This window comes from Balaenoptera borealis, assembly GCF_965194805.1.
Source record: "Balaenoptera borealis genome assembly, chromosome: X".
In the NCBI taxonomy this organism is placed as follows: domain Eukaryota; kingdom Metazoa; phylum Chordata; class Mammalia; order Artiodactyla; family Balaenopteridae; genus Balaenoptera; species Balaenoptera borealis.
Genome location: NC_138881.1, coordinates 64,376,133 through 64,394,600, shown reverse-complemented (window position 1 = coordinate 64,394,600; position 18,468 = coordinate 64,376,133). Strand labels below are relative to the sequence as shown.

At 40.1% G+C, this 18,468-nt stretch overlaps 1 protein-coding gene across 6 annotated transcripts in view; it reads left to right on the top strand.

Moving 5' to 3' along the window:
- The first annotated feature begins 228 nt into the window (after positions 1-228).
- ATRX (ATRX chromatin remodeler) overlaps positions 229-18,468 on the top strand; it is a 242,920-nt gene continuing 224,680 nt past the window's right edge. For 2 of the 6 annotated variants that reach the window (XM_082376916.1, XM_082376915.1), the window contains exon 1: positions 230-484. In XM_082376916.1, coding sequence (XP_082233042.1) covers positions 465-484 — 20 coding nt within the window. In that variant the 5' untranslated portion in view covers positions 230-464. Of the gene's footprint in view, positions 485-7,010; positions 7,103-17,809; positions 17,869-18,468 lie in introns of those variants that run through there. The other 4 variants (XM_082376917.1, XM_082376918.1, XM_082376914.1 and 1 more) reach the window with 4 other exon arrangements.

Sequence of the window (18,468 nt, the reverse complement as noted above, 5' to 3'; positions counted from 1 at the left end):
AAAAGAGGACGGATTAAAAAGCATTTTCAGAATAAAGTCAAAATACGTCACTAGCACTTTCAGGTCAATGGGACTGAATTGGACCCCCCATGAAAAGGTGGAGGGGATCAAATGACGTAGACCGCCTTAGCAACAGGCCCCCAAAGAAGGTGAATTTCTGTAACCAATAGGCATCTGCGCTGCGGAGAAGGCAGCCAATGGATGATGGAAAGACGAAGAGGGAGGGCGCGCCAATTCTGTTGCCTGAGCCTCGGCCCAACAAAATGGCGGCGGCGGCGGCGTCGCTTTGTTTCCGCGGCTCCTGCGGAGGTGGCAGCGGTGGCGGCCTTTGAGCTGTGGGGAGGATCCAGCGCCAGCTGTAGTGACGACTAAGAGTCCAGTGCATTTCTATCGTAACTGGGCACCGGGGAGCGCAGAGTGGCGCCCTACGGTCGCTGAAGCCGACAAGGCATTGAAGCGAAAACATGACTGCTGAGCCCATGAGGTAAAACACAACCCCGTCTCACGGATCCCAGTGGTTTCGGCCTACGCGCCTTCTGAGCCGGGTGTTTGGGAAAGCTTTGGCTTGGTGGGTTAGGCCTGTGTTTCGCTGAGCGGAAAGAGGCATCGTTTTCTCCTTAGGTGAGGAGGGTTTCGGGGTTTCGGCGGTAGGCTCCAACCCGGGGTGGGGGTGGGGGGGGGCGCGGCCTGGCGTGTCGGGCGCTTTCTCCAGCCTCCCCGAACCGCGGAGCTTAGCTGGCCTCCTCTGTTTATTCTTCGGTGCTTGTGGAATTGAGACCCTGAAGTGGGAGGCGGTTTTTGGTATCCTGGTCTTTCTTCCTAATCTTTGGGCCTAGAGCCTGCGCGGGGAAGAAGGAGGGGGGGGTGAGGGGTGGGAAGAGGGGGAGGGGCGGTCGGGAGGATGTGAGATCCTGGGACGACTTAGTGGCGTTTGGACGAAGACGGGAAGTACCCCGGCCTTGCGGAATTTAATTTCTTTTTTTCTGCAGCCCCTGGGGACAAGCCAATTTTGTGGGGTGAACGGGTGGGTCTTGCCAGTATTCCTTCTCTGCTCCAGACCCTGAGGGGTATCCTTGGATTTACCTCTAGGCAAAGGGATACTAACGCAGGGTTTTGCTTCCAGAGGACCCCAGTATACTACTTTTTGTGTAGTCCAGCTTTAATGGGTGGTAAGGCAGTCCTCAGATGTTCCTCCACTTTATGGGCAAATTTTGAGCAAAAGTAATTAGACCTTATTTTTGTTTATTTATTTATATATTCCAAGAGGGGTGGGGAGCACGTTAACATGGGTTGATGGGAAGTAAGATCTATTGCAAGGAAGCAGTGCCTGGCAGGCCACCTCTTACCAGTCAAGCACGTTTATATTAGGTTGAGGCTGCTTTTCTCTTGTGCTTCTGATTTGCCTCTTGATAGTGTCTAAAAATAATGGGTTGTTAATGTGAAATGTATACCACTTTTACACAGGTGGCTGGCTTGCTTTTCAGACAGTTTGACATTTGACTTTTCATCCCTTGTGAATTAAGTAATTTTTCTGCTTTGAGATGTATCCTTGGCGCCTAGTGGCAAAGTAAAATTACAGGGATCATAGATCAGAATTGCATTCGTAGTTGGCAAAATATGCTTTTGAGTAACCATTAGGATGGTGTATATATATATGTGTATATATGTGTGTGTGTGTATATATATATATATATATATATATACATACACCATCTTAATAGTATATAGGTATATATGTTTTTAGAGCACTTTACCTAGTGTATAGAATTTGGGAATGAACCTGTGATATTTATTGTGCCTATTTTTCTGCATTAACAAGCAGTAGATGGAAGATGTTTTCCTTCCTTTGAGGAAAAAAAATGCACTTTAGTTCTTAGATTATAGATCCCTAGTTGTGTGGCCTTGGTTTTTGAATTTGTGTTAATTGGTCCAAGTGCAATAAGCCTTTACGTAAGGGGTATTGGGCACGTAAGAGGTACCCAACAACTTGTTGGTTAGTTATTATCAGGTGCCCATGTTCCTGGACATGAAGGGTGTACCTTACAGTTAAATATGACCTCTAGATTTTACTAAATCTCACAAAGTCTGCCTCTAAAACCGTAGCTTGAACTTGGATTTTCTCCCTTTCTTTAGGGTGAGCAAATTAATTATGTATAGACTTTCTGAATAGAATTATTCATTTTATGCCAGGGTCAGTTTTCCTTATGGGCCTTGCATTTTTGTTGATCTTAGTGGTAAGAGTAATAATCTTAACTAAAATTGAGTGCTTACTGTTGACCTTGACCTGTGTAATCGTGATTAATTCTCAGAACAGCTCTATGGGTAGGTACTTGGTGTTCCCCTTTTTACAGATAAGGAGGAAACTGAGGCATAGAGAGAACAAAGAACTTGATCAAAGTTATATAGTTTGTAATTGGTGGAGCTGGAATTGAACCCAGTCTTTACTCCAGAGCTTATGTTCTTAACCACAGGCATTAATACCTCCTTGAGCTGCCAGATATAATGTGATTATGACCATTTTAATTTAGCCCAAGTATTACAATGGAAGAAGTTCATGTTAGCTACTATTGTCATTTGTTGTAGGTCTTTTGAGTTTGTAGGTGTTTATAATATTTTGTCTTTTATGTTCATATGAGATAGTAAGATATCTGAAGCATTTAATTCCAGGAGAATCTTAAGCTACGTGAAAACCGCCTTGCAAAGAACACATGTATAAATGTAAAGAATTAATTTTAAAAAGTGTGATGCTGATTATTTACTATGAAAGTGCTCCAAGTGGGTGTTCAGAAGAACTGTCTCAGTCTGAAGTGTCATTCATCTCAAGCCATAATTGTAGTTAAAGGATAATCTGACTGATAATGCTTGAGTGAGTTGAACCCACAATACCAAATCACTCTTGATTCTCTTCTAATGTGAGGCAGAAATAATATGAACAATTCTATGAATTGTCATTAATTTTATTTTACACAATTGTTCCAGATTTTTTCTTTATCAGATCTTCTGTCCAGCACTTAAAAATAGGAGCAAAGATTAGTTTCTAATTTTTACTTACATTTATAAAAAAAGAACATTCCTAGGATTCTGTGGTAAAAAAATAGCCAAAAGGCAAGAGGGAGGAAAATAAATTGATGATTTGGCTAAATCATACAGTTGGCTCTGTGTTCCTCCACTCAGTACCGAGGATTTCAATCTGTGGTTGGTTGAATCTGAGGATGCGGAACTGCGGATACGGAGGGCTGACTATGGGACTTGAGCATCTTCAGAGTTTGGTATCTGTGGTGGGTCCTGGAACCAACTCCCCTCAGATACTGAGGGACAAATATACACTGAAAAATCAGTGGCTCAGTTTTCAAAGGTTTTGTTATTGTTTTTAAAGAGTTTTTTGTTATTTGTTTTGTTTTAAATAAGATTATTTCTTCAGTTTTTTGGCCTGAAAGATCAGCCTCTGATTGACAGATAAACTTTCATTTATTTTTATATAAAGATCTTGGAGATTTGATGGAACTTGTCATTCTAATCCTTATGGCAATTGATTACTTGAAAAGCTGAAAGCCATATAACCAGTTATTGGTCTTAAATTTTAAAAGGTAGAAGTGGTCTAACTTGAGAGATGTTGGGAAAATGTCTTAGAAAGTGTCTGTTATTGTGGTAGTTCACACTCAGTTGCATACTAACGTATTTTTGAAAAATGTTATCTGTGAAATATGTGCATTCCCACTGTGTGGAAAGTATTAGGCCAGGCCTGTGGCAGCGGAGTACATGCAAATTTTACAAAGGGTTTTGAAAATATTCAGATGCCAGCTGTTTCGTTATGTTATTGGTGTGGATGAAAAGAAAGACATTTGTGATTTTAATTGTGATCAGGCCAGTTCTCATTATTGGCAACCCTTGGTATAGTTGACCATGAGCCTTCACTTTTATATTGTATTTCTAGAGATAAGATAAATGTAGTACTTAAAGGTATTTGTATATAGATTTAGGTGTGTGAAATAATTTTTTCTGTAAGAAATTGTGTGTATTTATGTGCCTATTTCACTTTTGAAATCTGAATAAATTTACGGATTGGGCCACAGAATACAGGCAATTCTTGGGTTTACATGAAGTCTTTTTCCTCCAGAGCTTGAATGTTCTCTTGGACATTGGCAGAAGCTGTTAAAATGGGTTAAGCCATTGGAAAATGATGTATAGCTCTTCCTTTAGGAATGTTGAATATAGCAGGGCAGTAAAAGGAGTGTCTAAGTAGGATCTCTCTGTACATGTATCCTAATGCTTGTCTTATTGGCTTGATAGCTGACATGCAGGATGATTAATCTCCATAGCTCTCCATCTGTAAAATAGGAGTAAGTTTAAAAGATACTGATAAAGCCTGCAGTTCTGGAGGAGATAACATGGTTATAACAGCGGTTCTTAAAAGACAATAAACTAAAAGCTCTTTGGGGGTCTTTGTTAATTTTTAAGTGTTTTAGGAGTGTAAAGAGGTCCTGAGACTAGAAGTTTGAGAACTGCTGGTTGTGGAGGAATGAGTGCTTAACTCGGAGCTAAACCTGGGTTTTCTAGTTACAGCTCTGTTGCTCAACTGATTGTTGTAGACAAATCATTCATCTTTCTAGGCCTCTGCTTTGTCATTTACAGAATTAACTTGTACTAGATGGTCTATAAAGTTATTAAAAACATAATCCTGGTTACGTTAGTGTCGATCATTTTTTGACTTTGTTTGCCTTTTTGGGGGTAGGGAGAAGAAGTGATGAGGGAAAGTTTCTTTATTCAATGTATGCATATCTTTTTTGCCTTGAAGCTTACATGGTTAGGATACAGGTGTTTTGTTGCTAATATAATATATACTATCACATACACAAACATTTATTAGAACGGAAAAACTTTGCTGGGAAGTTCGTTAATAATTATTGTGGCTCAGGATATGTTCTATTTTGAAAGATTACTATATCCAGTGTATTTCTGCTCTTTTATGATTGGAGATGATACTTCTGAAAAGACCTATATTCTAGCTGCTGGTGATTTTTGCCCTGGGAAAAGGTTCTGTGAATTTTGCTCTCTAGCCACTGTTTTCAGATCCTGTCTCTGAGACTTTGTCTCTGAGTTTTGGCTTGAAGTAGCCATTCTTGCTATCAGTAGTCCAGCTTTCTCGTGAACTGTTACATAAAATATTTGTTTAAGAAATTTATTGGTATGGTAGTGGTGTTCATGTGTATATACCCTATACTCGATATTTTGGAGGAATGCTTTATTAGTTGATCAAATACTTGAGTACCAACTAGGTGCCAGGCACTGTACTAGCGTATGCAAAGGGTAAAAGACAAAATTCCTGCCTCCTTAAAGCATTCTTAATCTAAGGAGGGAAATAGTAAGTAAATAAGCAGTTACAAAGCAGTGCTAAAATGGAGGTATATTGGTTGTGCTAGGGATCAGAATGAATGAAAGCCTAATTTGGGGGATGTTTAGGAAAGTTTTGCAGAGGAGATGGTATCTGTATTGGGTCTTGAAGGTAAGTTAGCAGTTAAGGGTTGACTGTGAAAAAGGGCAGTCCAGCAGAGGGATTAGTATGGCTAAAGATTAGTCTTATTTTCCACACAGCAGAGGAAATAAGACATGTTCACAAATAAATTTGAAGCAGGATATAAAGTGCTACATGCTGTGTTGGGTAACAAGTAACTTGCTGTGGGAGTTTAGAGTAGGAAGACATTTCTGATGGGGTCCAGGGAAGGCTTTATAGAGAGGTAGCATTTGAATGTGACCCTTGGAGGATGCATCCACTTTTAACAAAGAAGACTGGGGGAGGATTTCAGATGTGAGTTATAGCAGCTTGAGCAAAGAAATGTTGTATATATTAGTGTTTTCTAATTGAAAGGAGGTCAACTTAGAATTTTTAACTCAGTTCCTGGGCAAATATTGTATAACCATGTGCAATTAGTATTTTTTCCAGCTTTATTGAGGTATAATTAACATATAGCATTGTGTAAGTTTAAGGTGTACAATGTGCTGATTTGATATGTGTATATATTTTGAAATGACTGTCACAATAATTACCTTTTTTTGTTATTCTTGTGGAGAGAACATTTAAGATCTACTCTCTAGCAACTTTCAAGGATATAATACAGTATTGTTAACTATAGTCACCATGCTGTGTGCTGTACATCAGATCTTCAGAACTTATTTATCTTACAGTGCAGTTCATATGTTAACTTTGATTGCTCGATGATCTTGTAAAAGCCACATGTGCCCTTGTGACTGAGCCCGATAATTTTAATTCACAAGAGCTATCAAAAACATAACCCATTTTCCTTGAAGATTGTGTAGACTTTAATGCACAGATTTTGAATGACTATGAGTGTTCAAAATGTACCATTAGTTGTCTTTATTTTGGTCATTTGTCAGTTGACTTTTGGATGACATTTGATTTATAAAATCCAAAATCAAAAATAGTTTATTTTTGAGTAATTCTGGATTTATTTTGCTTATTTGAATTATATCAGTTATTTTTTGGTTTATTTGATAGCATTCTAAACTTAGTTCTGCTATAACACTTGTTTTGAAAAGTGAATTTGTTCCAACAAGATTGATGTATCGGGGGACAATTTGAGCATAAGACAAAATTTGCATTTGCTTATTTAGGATTTTGTCTGCAAGTTCAGGGCTCAGCAAACTATGGCCACCAAACAGTGGCCTATTTTTGTAAATAAAGTTTTGTTGGAACACACCCAAGCCCATTTGTTTACTTTGTCCTGTGGCTGCTTTTGTAGCACGGTCTCAGAGTTGAATAGTTGCAACAGAGACCTAATGGCCCACAAAGCCTAAAATATTTACTATCTGGCCCTTTATAGAAAGTTTGCCCTGGGTGAATGCAGGAAACTGCATCCAACTGAACTGAGTTGCATTAAAATACACGCATATATAGGCACATACCTCAGACATCTACCACCTACCTCAGTTCACCCCTTGTGTTATGAGCCACACCCATCCACATCTATTGTTACAATTTTCCATCCGATTTCAGATAACCCTCCTTCCATCACTTCACAGTAATTCATGAGCTGCAACCCTTCTGATGCCCACTTCCACAAGCAAACTTCAGGTCTTTTTCAAGGTAACGTGCCATATTTATTGTTGTACTTGTGTATTTCTTAATCACTTAACATGTGTAAACTGTGTAAAATTGTGCTACCATTTCTATTAGGTTTCTGTCTTTTTTAAAACAATGTGTCACTGATGAAGTTTTTTCAGTGTTGGGCTTCTAACCCCGTTTTTCCCGTGAATCCTATGGTGTTCATTGCACAATTTTGCATTACCTGGTGATTTTTAGGAACTCATGTTATATTATTGCAGAACTGACTGTAATTGTCATCCTGCAAAAAGTATTGATTCATTCACCAAATATTTCTTGGGCTGTGTGAAGACTAAATGAGTTAATGGACACAAAACACTTAGGTTAGTGTGACATAATAATTACTCAAATATTAGTTGTTACTAATTACTATTACCATGTGCCAAGAATTGTTCTACGTACTGCTTAGGTGAACAAGACAAATTAAATTAAGGCTCCCCATGGAGCTTACATTATACCTTACACTATACTTTAAAAAATCGGTACTAATTTACATTTTGGCTAGTAACTCTGTTCCCCCCCCACCAAAAAAAAGAGATGTTTTGGTGTTTTTATAAATGATTCTTAAAAAATGTCTATCCATGAGACCTTCAAGATGGTGGAAGAGTAAGAGGTGGAGATCACCTTCCTACCCACAAATACATCAGAAATACATCTACATGTGGAACAACTCCTACAGAACACCTACTGAACGCTGGCAGAAGACCTCAGACCTCCCAAAAGGCAAGGAACTCCCCATGTACCTGGGTAGGGCAAAAGAAAAAAGAAAAAATAGAGACAAAAGAATAGGGACGGGACCTGCACCAGTGGGAGGGAGCTGTGAAGGAGGAAAAGTTTCTACACACTAGGAAGCCCCTTCACTGGTGGAGACAGGGGGTGGCGGCGGGGAAGCTTTGGAGCCACGGAGGAGAGTGCAGCAACAGGGGTGTGGAGGGCAAAGCAGAGAGATTCCTACACAGAGGATCGGTGCCAACCAGCATTCACCAGACTGAGAGGCTTGTCTGCTCACCCGCCGGGGCGGATGGGGGCTGGGAGCTGAGGCTCGGGCTTCGGAGGTCAGATCCCAGGGAGAGGACTGGGCTTGGCTGCGTGAACACAGCCTGAAGGGGGCTAGTGTGCCACAGCTAGTCCGGAGGGAGTCCGGGAAAAAGTCTGGAACTGCCGAAGAGGCAAGAGACCATTGTTTCGGGGTGCATGAGGAGAGGGGATTCAGAGAACCGCCTAAACGAGCTCCAGAGACGGGCATGAGCCGTGGCTATCAGAGAGACACCAGAGATGGGCATGAAACGCTAAGGCTGCTGCTGCAGCCACCAGGAAGCCTGTGTGCAAGCACAGGTCGCTATCCACACCTCCCCTCCAGGGAGCCTGTATAGCCCGCCACTGCCAGGGTCCTGTGATCCAGGGACAACTTCCCCAGGAGAACACATGGTGCGCCTCAGGCTGTTGCAACCTCACGCTGCCCTCTTGCCTCCGCAGGCTCACCCTGCATTCCGTACCTCTCCCTCCCCTGGGCTTGAGTGAACCAGAGCCCTCTAATCAGCTGCTACTTTAACCCCATCCTGTCTGAGCGAAGAACAGATGCCCTCTGGCGACCTACATGCAAAGGCGGGGCCAAATCCAAAGCTGAACCCCAGGAGCTGTGCGAACAAAGAAGCGAAAGGGAAATCTCTCCCAGCAGCCTCAGGAGCAGTGGATTAAATCTCCACAATCAACTTGATGTACCCTGCATCTGTGGAATACCTGAATAGACAACGAATCATCCCAAATTGAGGCGGTTGACATTGGGAGCAACGATATATATATATTTTCCTTTTTCTGTTTTTGGGAGTGTGTATATATATGCTTCTGTGTGTAATTTTGTCTGTATAGCTTTGCTTTTACCATTTGTCCTAGGGTTCTGTCTGCCCCCCCTTTTTTTTTCTTTTTTAGTGTAGTTTTTAGCATTTCTTATCATTGGTGGATTTGTTTTTTGGTTTGGTTGCTCTCTTCTTTCTTTCTTTTTTTTCTTTTAAATTTTTAAAATTTTTAATAATTATTTTTTATTTTAAATTTTAATAACTTTATTTTATTTTATTTTATTTTTCTTTCTTTCTTTCTTTTTTTCTCCCTTTTATTCTGAGCCGTGTGGATGACAGGATCTTGGTGCTCTGGCCAGGTGTCAGGCTGAGCCTCTGAGGTGGGAGAGCCAAGTTCAGGACATTGGTCCACCAGAGACCTCCCAGCGCCACATAATATCAAATGGCAAAAATCTCCCAGAGATCTCCATCTCAACACCAAGACCCAGCTCCACTCAACGACCAGCAAGCTACAGTGCTGGACACCCTATGCCAAACAACTAGCAAGACAGGAACACAACCCCACCCACTAGCAGAAAGGCTGCCTAAAATCATAATAAGGTCACAGACACCCCAAAACACACCACTGGATGCAGACCTGCCCACCAGAAAGGCAAGATCCAGCCTCATCCACCACAACACAGGCACTAGTCCCCTCCACCAGGCAGCCTACACAACCCACTGAACCAACCTTAGCCACTGGGGGCAGACACCAAAAACAACAGGAACTACAAACCTGCAGCCTGCAAAAAGGAGACCCCAAACACAGTAAGTTAAGCAAAATGAGAAGACAGAGAAACACACAGCAGATGAAGGAGCAAGGTAAAAACCCACCACACCAAACAAATGAAGAGGAAATAGGCAGTCTACCTGAAAAAAGATTCAGAGTAATGATAGTACAGATGATCGAAAATCTTGGAAATAGAATAGAGAAAATGCAGGAAACGTTTAACAAGGACCTAGAAGAACTAAAGAACAAACAAACAGTGATGAACAACACAATAAATGAAATTAAAAATTCTCTAGAAGGAATCAATAGCAGAATAACTGAGGCAGAAGAACGGATACGTGACCTGGAAGATAAAATAGTGGAAATAACTACTGCAGAGCAGAATAAAGAAAAAAGAATGAAAAGAATTGAGGACAGTCTCAGAGACCTCTGGGACAACATTAAACGCACCAACATTCGAATTTTATGTGTCCCAGAAGAAGAAGAGAAAAAGAAAGGGACTGAGAAAATATTTCAAGAGATTATAGTTGAAAACTTCCCTAATATGGGAAAGGAAATAGTCAAGTAGAGGAAGTGCAGAGAGTCCCATACAGGATAAATCCAAGGAGAAACATGCCAAGACACATATTAATCAAACTATCAAAAATTATATACAAAGAAAAAATATTAAAAGCAGAAAGGGAAAAACAACAAATAACATACAAAGGAATGCCCAAAAGGTTAACGGCTGATCTTTCAGCAGAAACTCTGCAAGCCAGAAGGGAGCGGCAGGACATATTTAAAGTGATGAAAGGGAAAAACGTACAACCAAGACTACTCTATCCAGCAAGGATCTCATTCAGATTCGACGGAGAAATTAAAACCTTTACAGACAGGCAAAAGCTAAGAGAATTCAGCACCACCAAACCAGCTTTACAACAGATGCCAAAGGAAATGGAAATAAAAACAAAAATAAACAAATGGGACTTAATGAAACTTAAAAGCTTTTGCACAGCAAAGGAAACCATAAACAAGATGAAAAGACAACCCTCAGAATGGGAAAAAATATTTGCAAATGAAGCAACTGACAAAGGATTAATCTGCAAAATTTACAAGCAGCTCATGCAGCTCAATCTCAAAAAAACAAACAACCAATTCCAAAAATGGGCAGAAGACCTAAATAGACATTTCTCCAAAGAAATACAGATTGCAAACAAACACATGAAAAGCTGCTCAACATCACTAATCATTAGAGAATTGCTGATCAAAACTACAATGAGGTATCACCTCACACCAGTGAGAATGGCCATCATCGAAAAATCTACAAACAATAAATGCTGGAGAGGGTGTGGAGAAAATGGAACCCTCTTGCACTGTTGGTGGGAAGGTAAATTGATACAGCCACTATGGAGAACAGTATGGAGGTTCCTTAAAAAACTAAAAATAGAGCTACCAAACGACCCAGCAATCCCACTACTGGGCATATACTCTGAGAAAACCATAATTCAAAAAGAGTCATGTACCACAATGTTCATTGCAGCTCTGATTACAATAGCCAGGACATGGAAGCCACCTAAGTGTCCATCGACAGATGAATGGATAAAGAAGATGTGGCACATATATACAATGGAATATAACTCAGCCATACAAAGAAACGAAATGGAGTTATTTGTAGTGAGGTGGATGGACCTAGAGTCTGTCATACAGAGTGAAGTAAGTCAGAAAGAGAAAAACAAATACCGTATGGTAACACATATATATGGAATCTAAAAAAAAAATAGTTATGAAGGACCTAGAGGGAGGACGGGAATAGAGATGCAGATCTACTAGAGAATGGACTTGAGGACATGGGGAGGGGGAAGGGTAAGCTGGGAGAAAGTGAGAGAGTGGCATGGACATATATACACTACCAAATGTAAAATTGATAGCTAGTGGGAAGCTGCCGCATAGGACGGGGAAATCAGCTCGGTGCTTTGTGACCACCTAGAGGGGTGGGATAGGGAGTGTGGGAGGGAGGGAGACGTAAGAGGGTTGAGATATGGGGATATATGTTTATGTATAGCTGATTCACTTTGTTATAATGCAGAAACTAACACACCATTGTAAAGCAATTATACTGCAATAAAGATGTTAAAAAAAAGTCTCTCCACAGGTCAAAGATACTTCCTTAAATGTCTAGTCGATGTGTCATTCATCTCATGTACTATTTTATTGAATGATTTTTTGGGAATGTTTTTTATAACTGTAACCTCAGGAGATGAACCTGATCCTACCTTCAGGGAGATAAAGAATAATCATCTCCTGGGACTTCCCTGGGGTCCAGTTGTTAAGACTCTGCACTTCCACTGCAGCAGGAGGGGGTCAGATCCCTGGTCTGGGAAATATGATCCCACATGCTGCGTGTGGTGTGGCCAAAAAAAAAAAAGAAAAAAGAAAATCTCCTTTTTACTATATTTCAAAAGGAAAAGTTTCCCCAGGGACCTCCCCTGGTGGCGCAGTGGTTAAGAATCCCACTGACAGTGCAGGGAACATGGGTTCAAGCCCTGGTCCGGGAAGATCCCACATGCCGCGGAGCAACTAATAAGCCTGTGCTCCACAACTACTGAAGCCCACGTGCCTAGAGCATGTGCTCCGCAACAAGAGAAACCACTGAAGCCTGCACACCACAACAAAGAGTAGCCACTGCTCGTCTCAACTAGAGAAAGCCCACGCAGCAATGAAGACCCAACGCAGCCAAAAAAAAAAAAAAAAAAGTTTCCCCAAAATGGGAATATTTTCTTATATAACGTCAATATAGTTAGCAAATTTAGATATTAACCTTGATACAGTACTGTTTCTAATCTATAGACCTTATTTACATTTTGCCAATTGATTCATAATGTCCTTCGTAGTGAAAGACTGAAATATCATTTTTTCTGGTCCAGGATCCAGTTCTGGAACACGCATTGCATTTTATTTTCATGTCTGTTTAATCTTCTTTAATCTGGAGCAGTTCACCGTGCCTTTTTTTTCCCTTCCGGTTTTTGAAGAACACAGGCCAGTTAATTTGGGTTTGTCTGGTGTTTCCTTGTGATTATGTATTTTGCTAGGGATAGTATGAAGTGATATGCCTTTCTGAGCACATTTTATCAGGAGGCACATCTTTGCTTTTACTATACTTTATTTTATTATTATTTTGTAAAAATATTTATTTATTTGCCTGTGTCGGGTCTTTAGTTGTGGCATGCGGGATCTTTGTTGAGGCATGCAGGATCTTTCGTTGTGGTGCATGGGCTCTTCATTGCAGCATGCAGGCTCCTCTCTAGTTTTGGCACGCGGGCTCCTGGGCACATGGGCTCAGTAGCAGCACACGGGCTCTAGAGCGCTTGGGCTTAGTTGCCCCGTGGCATGTGGGCTCTTAGTTCCCTGACCAGGGCTCGAATCTGTGTCCCCTGCATTGGAAGGTGGACTCTTAGCCACTGGACCACCAGGGAAGTCCCTACTATATTTTAAAAATGGTTTTACTTTTAATACTAATATTATCAGCCCACTTTAGAGATTTTGAAGCTAGGCTTGGTTAATTTCTGTAGAGTTAGGGAGAATTTGCCCACCTCTTATTTTTCTTGCCTTTCCCCTTTCCTCAGATACCCCCAACATTCAAAATCAAAACACCCTATTTATGAATTTTCATTGTGTTTTCTGAGTATCTACTAAAAATAGAGAACTAAGAGTAAATGTTTCATATTACAGTGACTGGACCTGTTACTGTTAAGTATATGAAATAATACATTTCTTTCGAAGGCTGCCTGTAGAGCATCCAACACAGCTTATTGAATATTTCAATTTAGAGATAGAAGGGAAAATATTTGATGGTACTAAATGACTTCAGGACTTTTAAAAAATGCTCAACAAATCAACACTCTTTTCTTTTAAGGAATCCCTGAGCAGGCATTATCTTTATTTTAATAAACATTTAGTATTCCTCTGTTCAAGGCAATTTGTTATTTCTCACATGGGAAAAAGAGATGAACTCAGACCAGTTTCTTCCTTTGAGGCATTTACACTCCAGTAGGGAGTACTCTTGAGTTTTAAACAAGGAACTATAAGCAGAATGTGTTGCTCTTAAAGAGAAGTAAAAGAATATTCAGTGGGTGAAGAGGGGAAAGAGAACCTTCTTTGAGCTTAGAGTTGTGGTCAGATGAGATTGAAAGTCATCTGTGAATTATTTTGCAGAGACCTTCAAATTCTTGCTTAGGATTTTTTTTTAATATGTATTTATTTATTTTGGCTGTGCCAGGTCTTAGTTGCGGCACGTGGGATGTTCATTGCGGCATGTTTAGTTGCAGCATGTGGGCTCTTAGTTGCGGCATGCATGGAGGATCTAGTTCCCCGACCAGGGATCTAACCTGGACCCCCTGCATTGGGAGCACGGAGCGTTACCCACTGGACCACCAGGGAAGTCTCTCTTGCTTAGGCGTTTGCACTTTATCCTTATTTATAAACATGGGGAGCCCCTGAATGTTTTGAGCATGGGCGTGACAGATATTTGAGTCTGCTCAACTATGCCAAATATACTGGATTCTGCATCCGCGGATTTAACCAAACTTGATTGAAAATATTTGGGGAAAAAAGTTCCAAAAAGCAAAACTTGAATTTGCTGCACATAGGCAACTATTTATTTACTTATTTATTTTTTTAATTTATTCTTTTTGGTTGTGTTGGGTCTTCGTTGCTGCACGCAGGCTTTCTCTAGTTGCGGTGAGTGGGGGCTACTCTTTGTTGTGGTGCACAGGCTTCTCATTGTGGTGGCTTCTCTTGTTGCAGAGCATGGGCTCTAGGCACGCGGGCTTCAGTAGTTGCAGTGCATGGGCCCAGTAGTTGTGGCTCACGGGCTCTAGAGTGCAGGCTCAGTAGTTGTGGTGCATGGGCTTAGTTGCTCCGTGGCATGTAGGATCTTCCTGGACCAGGGCTCGAACCTGTGTCCCGTGCATTGGCAGATGGATTCTTAACCACTGCGCCACCAGGGAAGTCCCCTGCTTTCTTGATCTTGCCACGTTCTTTGCCTCCTGTCTCCATTTGAAGACTCTGCCTTTGGGTGGGGATGGGGTGTGGCATATTGATGAAATGAACTGTATTTAACCAGTGTGCCAAATATAATGAAACATTTCTTGAAGTTCCTACTGGGAATTACTGATTTGGCCCATGTGAACATGGTGACTGTTACTGCAATTAAAAAATTTTGAATGTTACGCAGAGATCACTATTTATACATAAGGTAAAATGTAGGTCTTATTCAAATGTTGCTGCTTTATTACTCAAACTTGCATTTTTTTTTACCTGCATTAGAGCATTTATATCTTTGTATTCAAAACAGTAGACTGGAATTTGTTCAGTCCTCCATTGTTTCTTCATTATTTTGGAAAGTTTGACGTTTTCTGACAAATTCTGAATAGTGTTTATTTGCCAAAGTAGGTACTGTTGGTACTGAGCCTAATAAAACCAGAAATACCTAGGTTCTGCCCTTAAGTGCTTTTAGAATAAAACTAAATAACACAAGACAAGAAGATATTTAGTGAATTATATAAACATATTTTTCTGGCAACAAGTATGGAGATAGCTTATACATGCACACTTATGAACTATCAATACAGATTTTGTTTTTTTTGGTTGCGTTGGGTCTTCGTTGCTGTGCGCAGGCTTTCTCTATTTGCTGCGAGTGGGGGCTACTCTTCGTTACGGTGCGCGGGCTTCTCGTTGCGGTGGCTTCTCTTGTTGTAGAGCACGGGCTCTAGGCATGCAGCTTCAGTAGTTGTGGCACGTGGGCTCAGTAGTTGTGGCCTGTGGGCTCTAGAGCGCAGGCTCAGTAGTTGTGGTGCACGGGCTTAGTTGCTCTGCGGCATGTGGAATCTTCCCGGACCAGGGCTCAAACCTGTGTCCCCTGCCTTGGCAGGCAGATTCTTAACCACTGTGCCAACAGGGAAGTCCCAATACAGATCTTTAAAAAATTTATTTATTTTATTTTTGGCTGCGTTGGGTCTTTGTTGCTGCACGCGGGCTTTCTCTAGTTGTGGCGAGTGGGGGCTACTCTTCGTTATGGTGCGCAGGCTTCTCATTCCGGTGGCTTCTCTTGTTGCGGAGCACGGGCTCTAGGCACGCAGGCTTCAGTAGTTGTGGCCCACGGGCTCAGTAGTTGTGGCCCACAGGCTCTAGAGTGCAGGCTCAGTAGTTGTGGTGCACGGGCTTAATTGCTCCGCAGCATGTGGGATCTTCTCGGACCAGGGCTAGAACCTGTGTCTCCTGCATTGGCAGGCGGATTCTTAACCACTGTGCCACCAGGGAAGTTCCCAGAGACATTATTTAGAAGTTTTTCAGTTTTATAAGTTTATTTAAGTGATACCATATAATACATATGATTTTACAACTTCCTTTTTCGGTTCAGTATTGTTTTTGGGATTTTAAGGTAACTTTAGATCTGCACTGTTCAATACAATAGCCATTAACTATCTGTGGCTGTTGAGCAACTGAAATGTGGCCAGTGTGAATTAAGATGTGCTGGAAGTGTATTTGCTCAGAGGATTTCGAAGACTTAGTACAAAAAAATGTAAAATATCTTATTACTAATTATTTTATATTAATTACATATTGAAATGATAATTTGGATATATTGGGTTAAATAAGGTTAAAATTAATTTCACCTGCTTTTTCTTTTTTCAAAATGTTGCTTCTAGAAAATTTTAAATTATATTTGTGGCTTACGTTATATCTCTATTGAACAAACTGATCTGGAATGCTCACTTTTCATTTCATTAGTTTTGAGTTGAATGTGTATACTACAATTCATCTGTCTACCATTGGTGGGTATTTAGAATTTTTTCTAATTTGGTGCTATTAAAAAGTGTTAGAACATTCTTAAATGTGTCTCCTTTGCACATATGCTGGAGTTTCTTTAGGAGGTCAATTTTATTTTTATTTTTTATTGTAAGATGATTGCCAAATTGATCTCCATAATGGTTTTACTAATTTACACTTCCAGTTGCAGTTTGAGAATTTTCTTATTCTATAGTTGTTCACACTGGCCAATGTGGTTTTATAGACAACTATAACTTAACAGCTGAAGCAAGCATTGGTAATCCTTTAAGTGTGTCAGCTTATTTCTCTTTGTGAATCTTTTGTAATAGTCAGTGCACATAGCCCTTTTTTTCTGCACTATTTATGTTCTGAATAAATAAAAATTGATTTTAAAATTTAGCAGCCATGCTACAGATCCTATTAGGAGGCAGCTGCAATTCCTGCAACAAAAGCATATCTGTCTTAAAGTGCTGTTAGCTTGAGAAAAAACTTCTGGCATCTTTACATGATGGAATACTATACTGCCATTAAAAATTGTTTTAGGAAAATAATGATGCAGGAAAATATTCACTGTATATTAACAGAGGGAAGAGGTTGCAAAGCAGTAAAGTAACCATTCGATTTTGTTAAATAAAATGAAAATGTGTGCTAACATTTTCCCCTATGATTATCTCTGCATGGTGGGATTTTAGCTGACATTATATTTTGTACTTCACACTTTTCTTTATATTGCACTTTCTATAGTGGACTTATTAGGGAAGGAGGATGTGGAGGGAGTCCTTAGCAACAATCAGCTAAAACTTCCACATCTGGAATATTATTATAGGCAAGGGAGAGTAAATGAGCTGTAATTGTTCCCATTCTAGATATTAAATATCAGGCTTTCCTTAAGATACAAACGGACCCAACTATATTATTCTATACCCGTTGTTTTTCCAGTATTACAGGAAGTTTTCCAAGACTTAGGGATTGTCATTTAACTTCAGTAAGAAGTCCGTTTGCATTTGGTGTGTTCTACTCTTGGGGGAAAGAAATAGTGGAAAATGGGTTATTCTCCAGTCCTTTGGAATAAAATTCAGACAGTTTGAGCTCTGGTCTCAACTTGCTTTCATTTGGAATTACCTCATGTACGGATAGATTTGGGTTCAAATCCAGTTCTCTTTGTAACCTTTGGAAAGTTACCCAACTTTTGTGTTGTTATTTTATCTATGCAGTGGAGACAGTAATACCTTAATGAAAATCTTTATGAGCTGTATAGCATAGTGTAAGCGCTTAACAAAATTGAGTTGCTTTATCTCCTCCTTTTCTATTTTTCAGAGTGGATGCACTTAATAGCTGGAGACAGAACTGATTAGGTATCAATTTCATGAAAAGAGGTATGAGTAGCTCTGATGTACATATCAAAAAGTAGAGAAGTTACTTATAAGTTGATTCTGATTTTTCATACCTTCCCCCTCAGGTGTCTATCACCTGGAGCATTGAGTTCACTACATTCTAAAGATAAGCCAAACACTGTATTTTCAAAGATTATCTAATCTGTTTATATATCTTTTGCCCTTGGAATGATGGTTTTGTTGCTCTTGTAAAAACGTTAATACTATCTCAGACCTTAATCAGCAGTTATCAAAACTCCATTTAGCTAGTGATTGCATTGCAGATTTTATCTGATTCTGTTTTTATTGATTAGGGATGTAAGCTTTATTTTTATCTGGAGAGATTTGCCTTTTATAACTCCCTCAAAATTGAGTAGGGGTCCACAAATTAAATGATTAGCTCAATGGCTTGTAGATGGGCTTCGTTAAAGCACTGAATGCTTAGCTATAGATATAGGAATTATGTGACTTTGTCTTCTCTCAGAAAACCTAGATTTTGTTTTTCTCCCCTTTCCTCTTTACCAAAAGAGAAATGAGAATCTTATTTAAATTGGGTTTCAGTACTCTTTGCATTACAATATATAGGGATATAGATTCACTCTG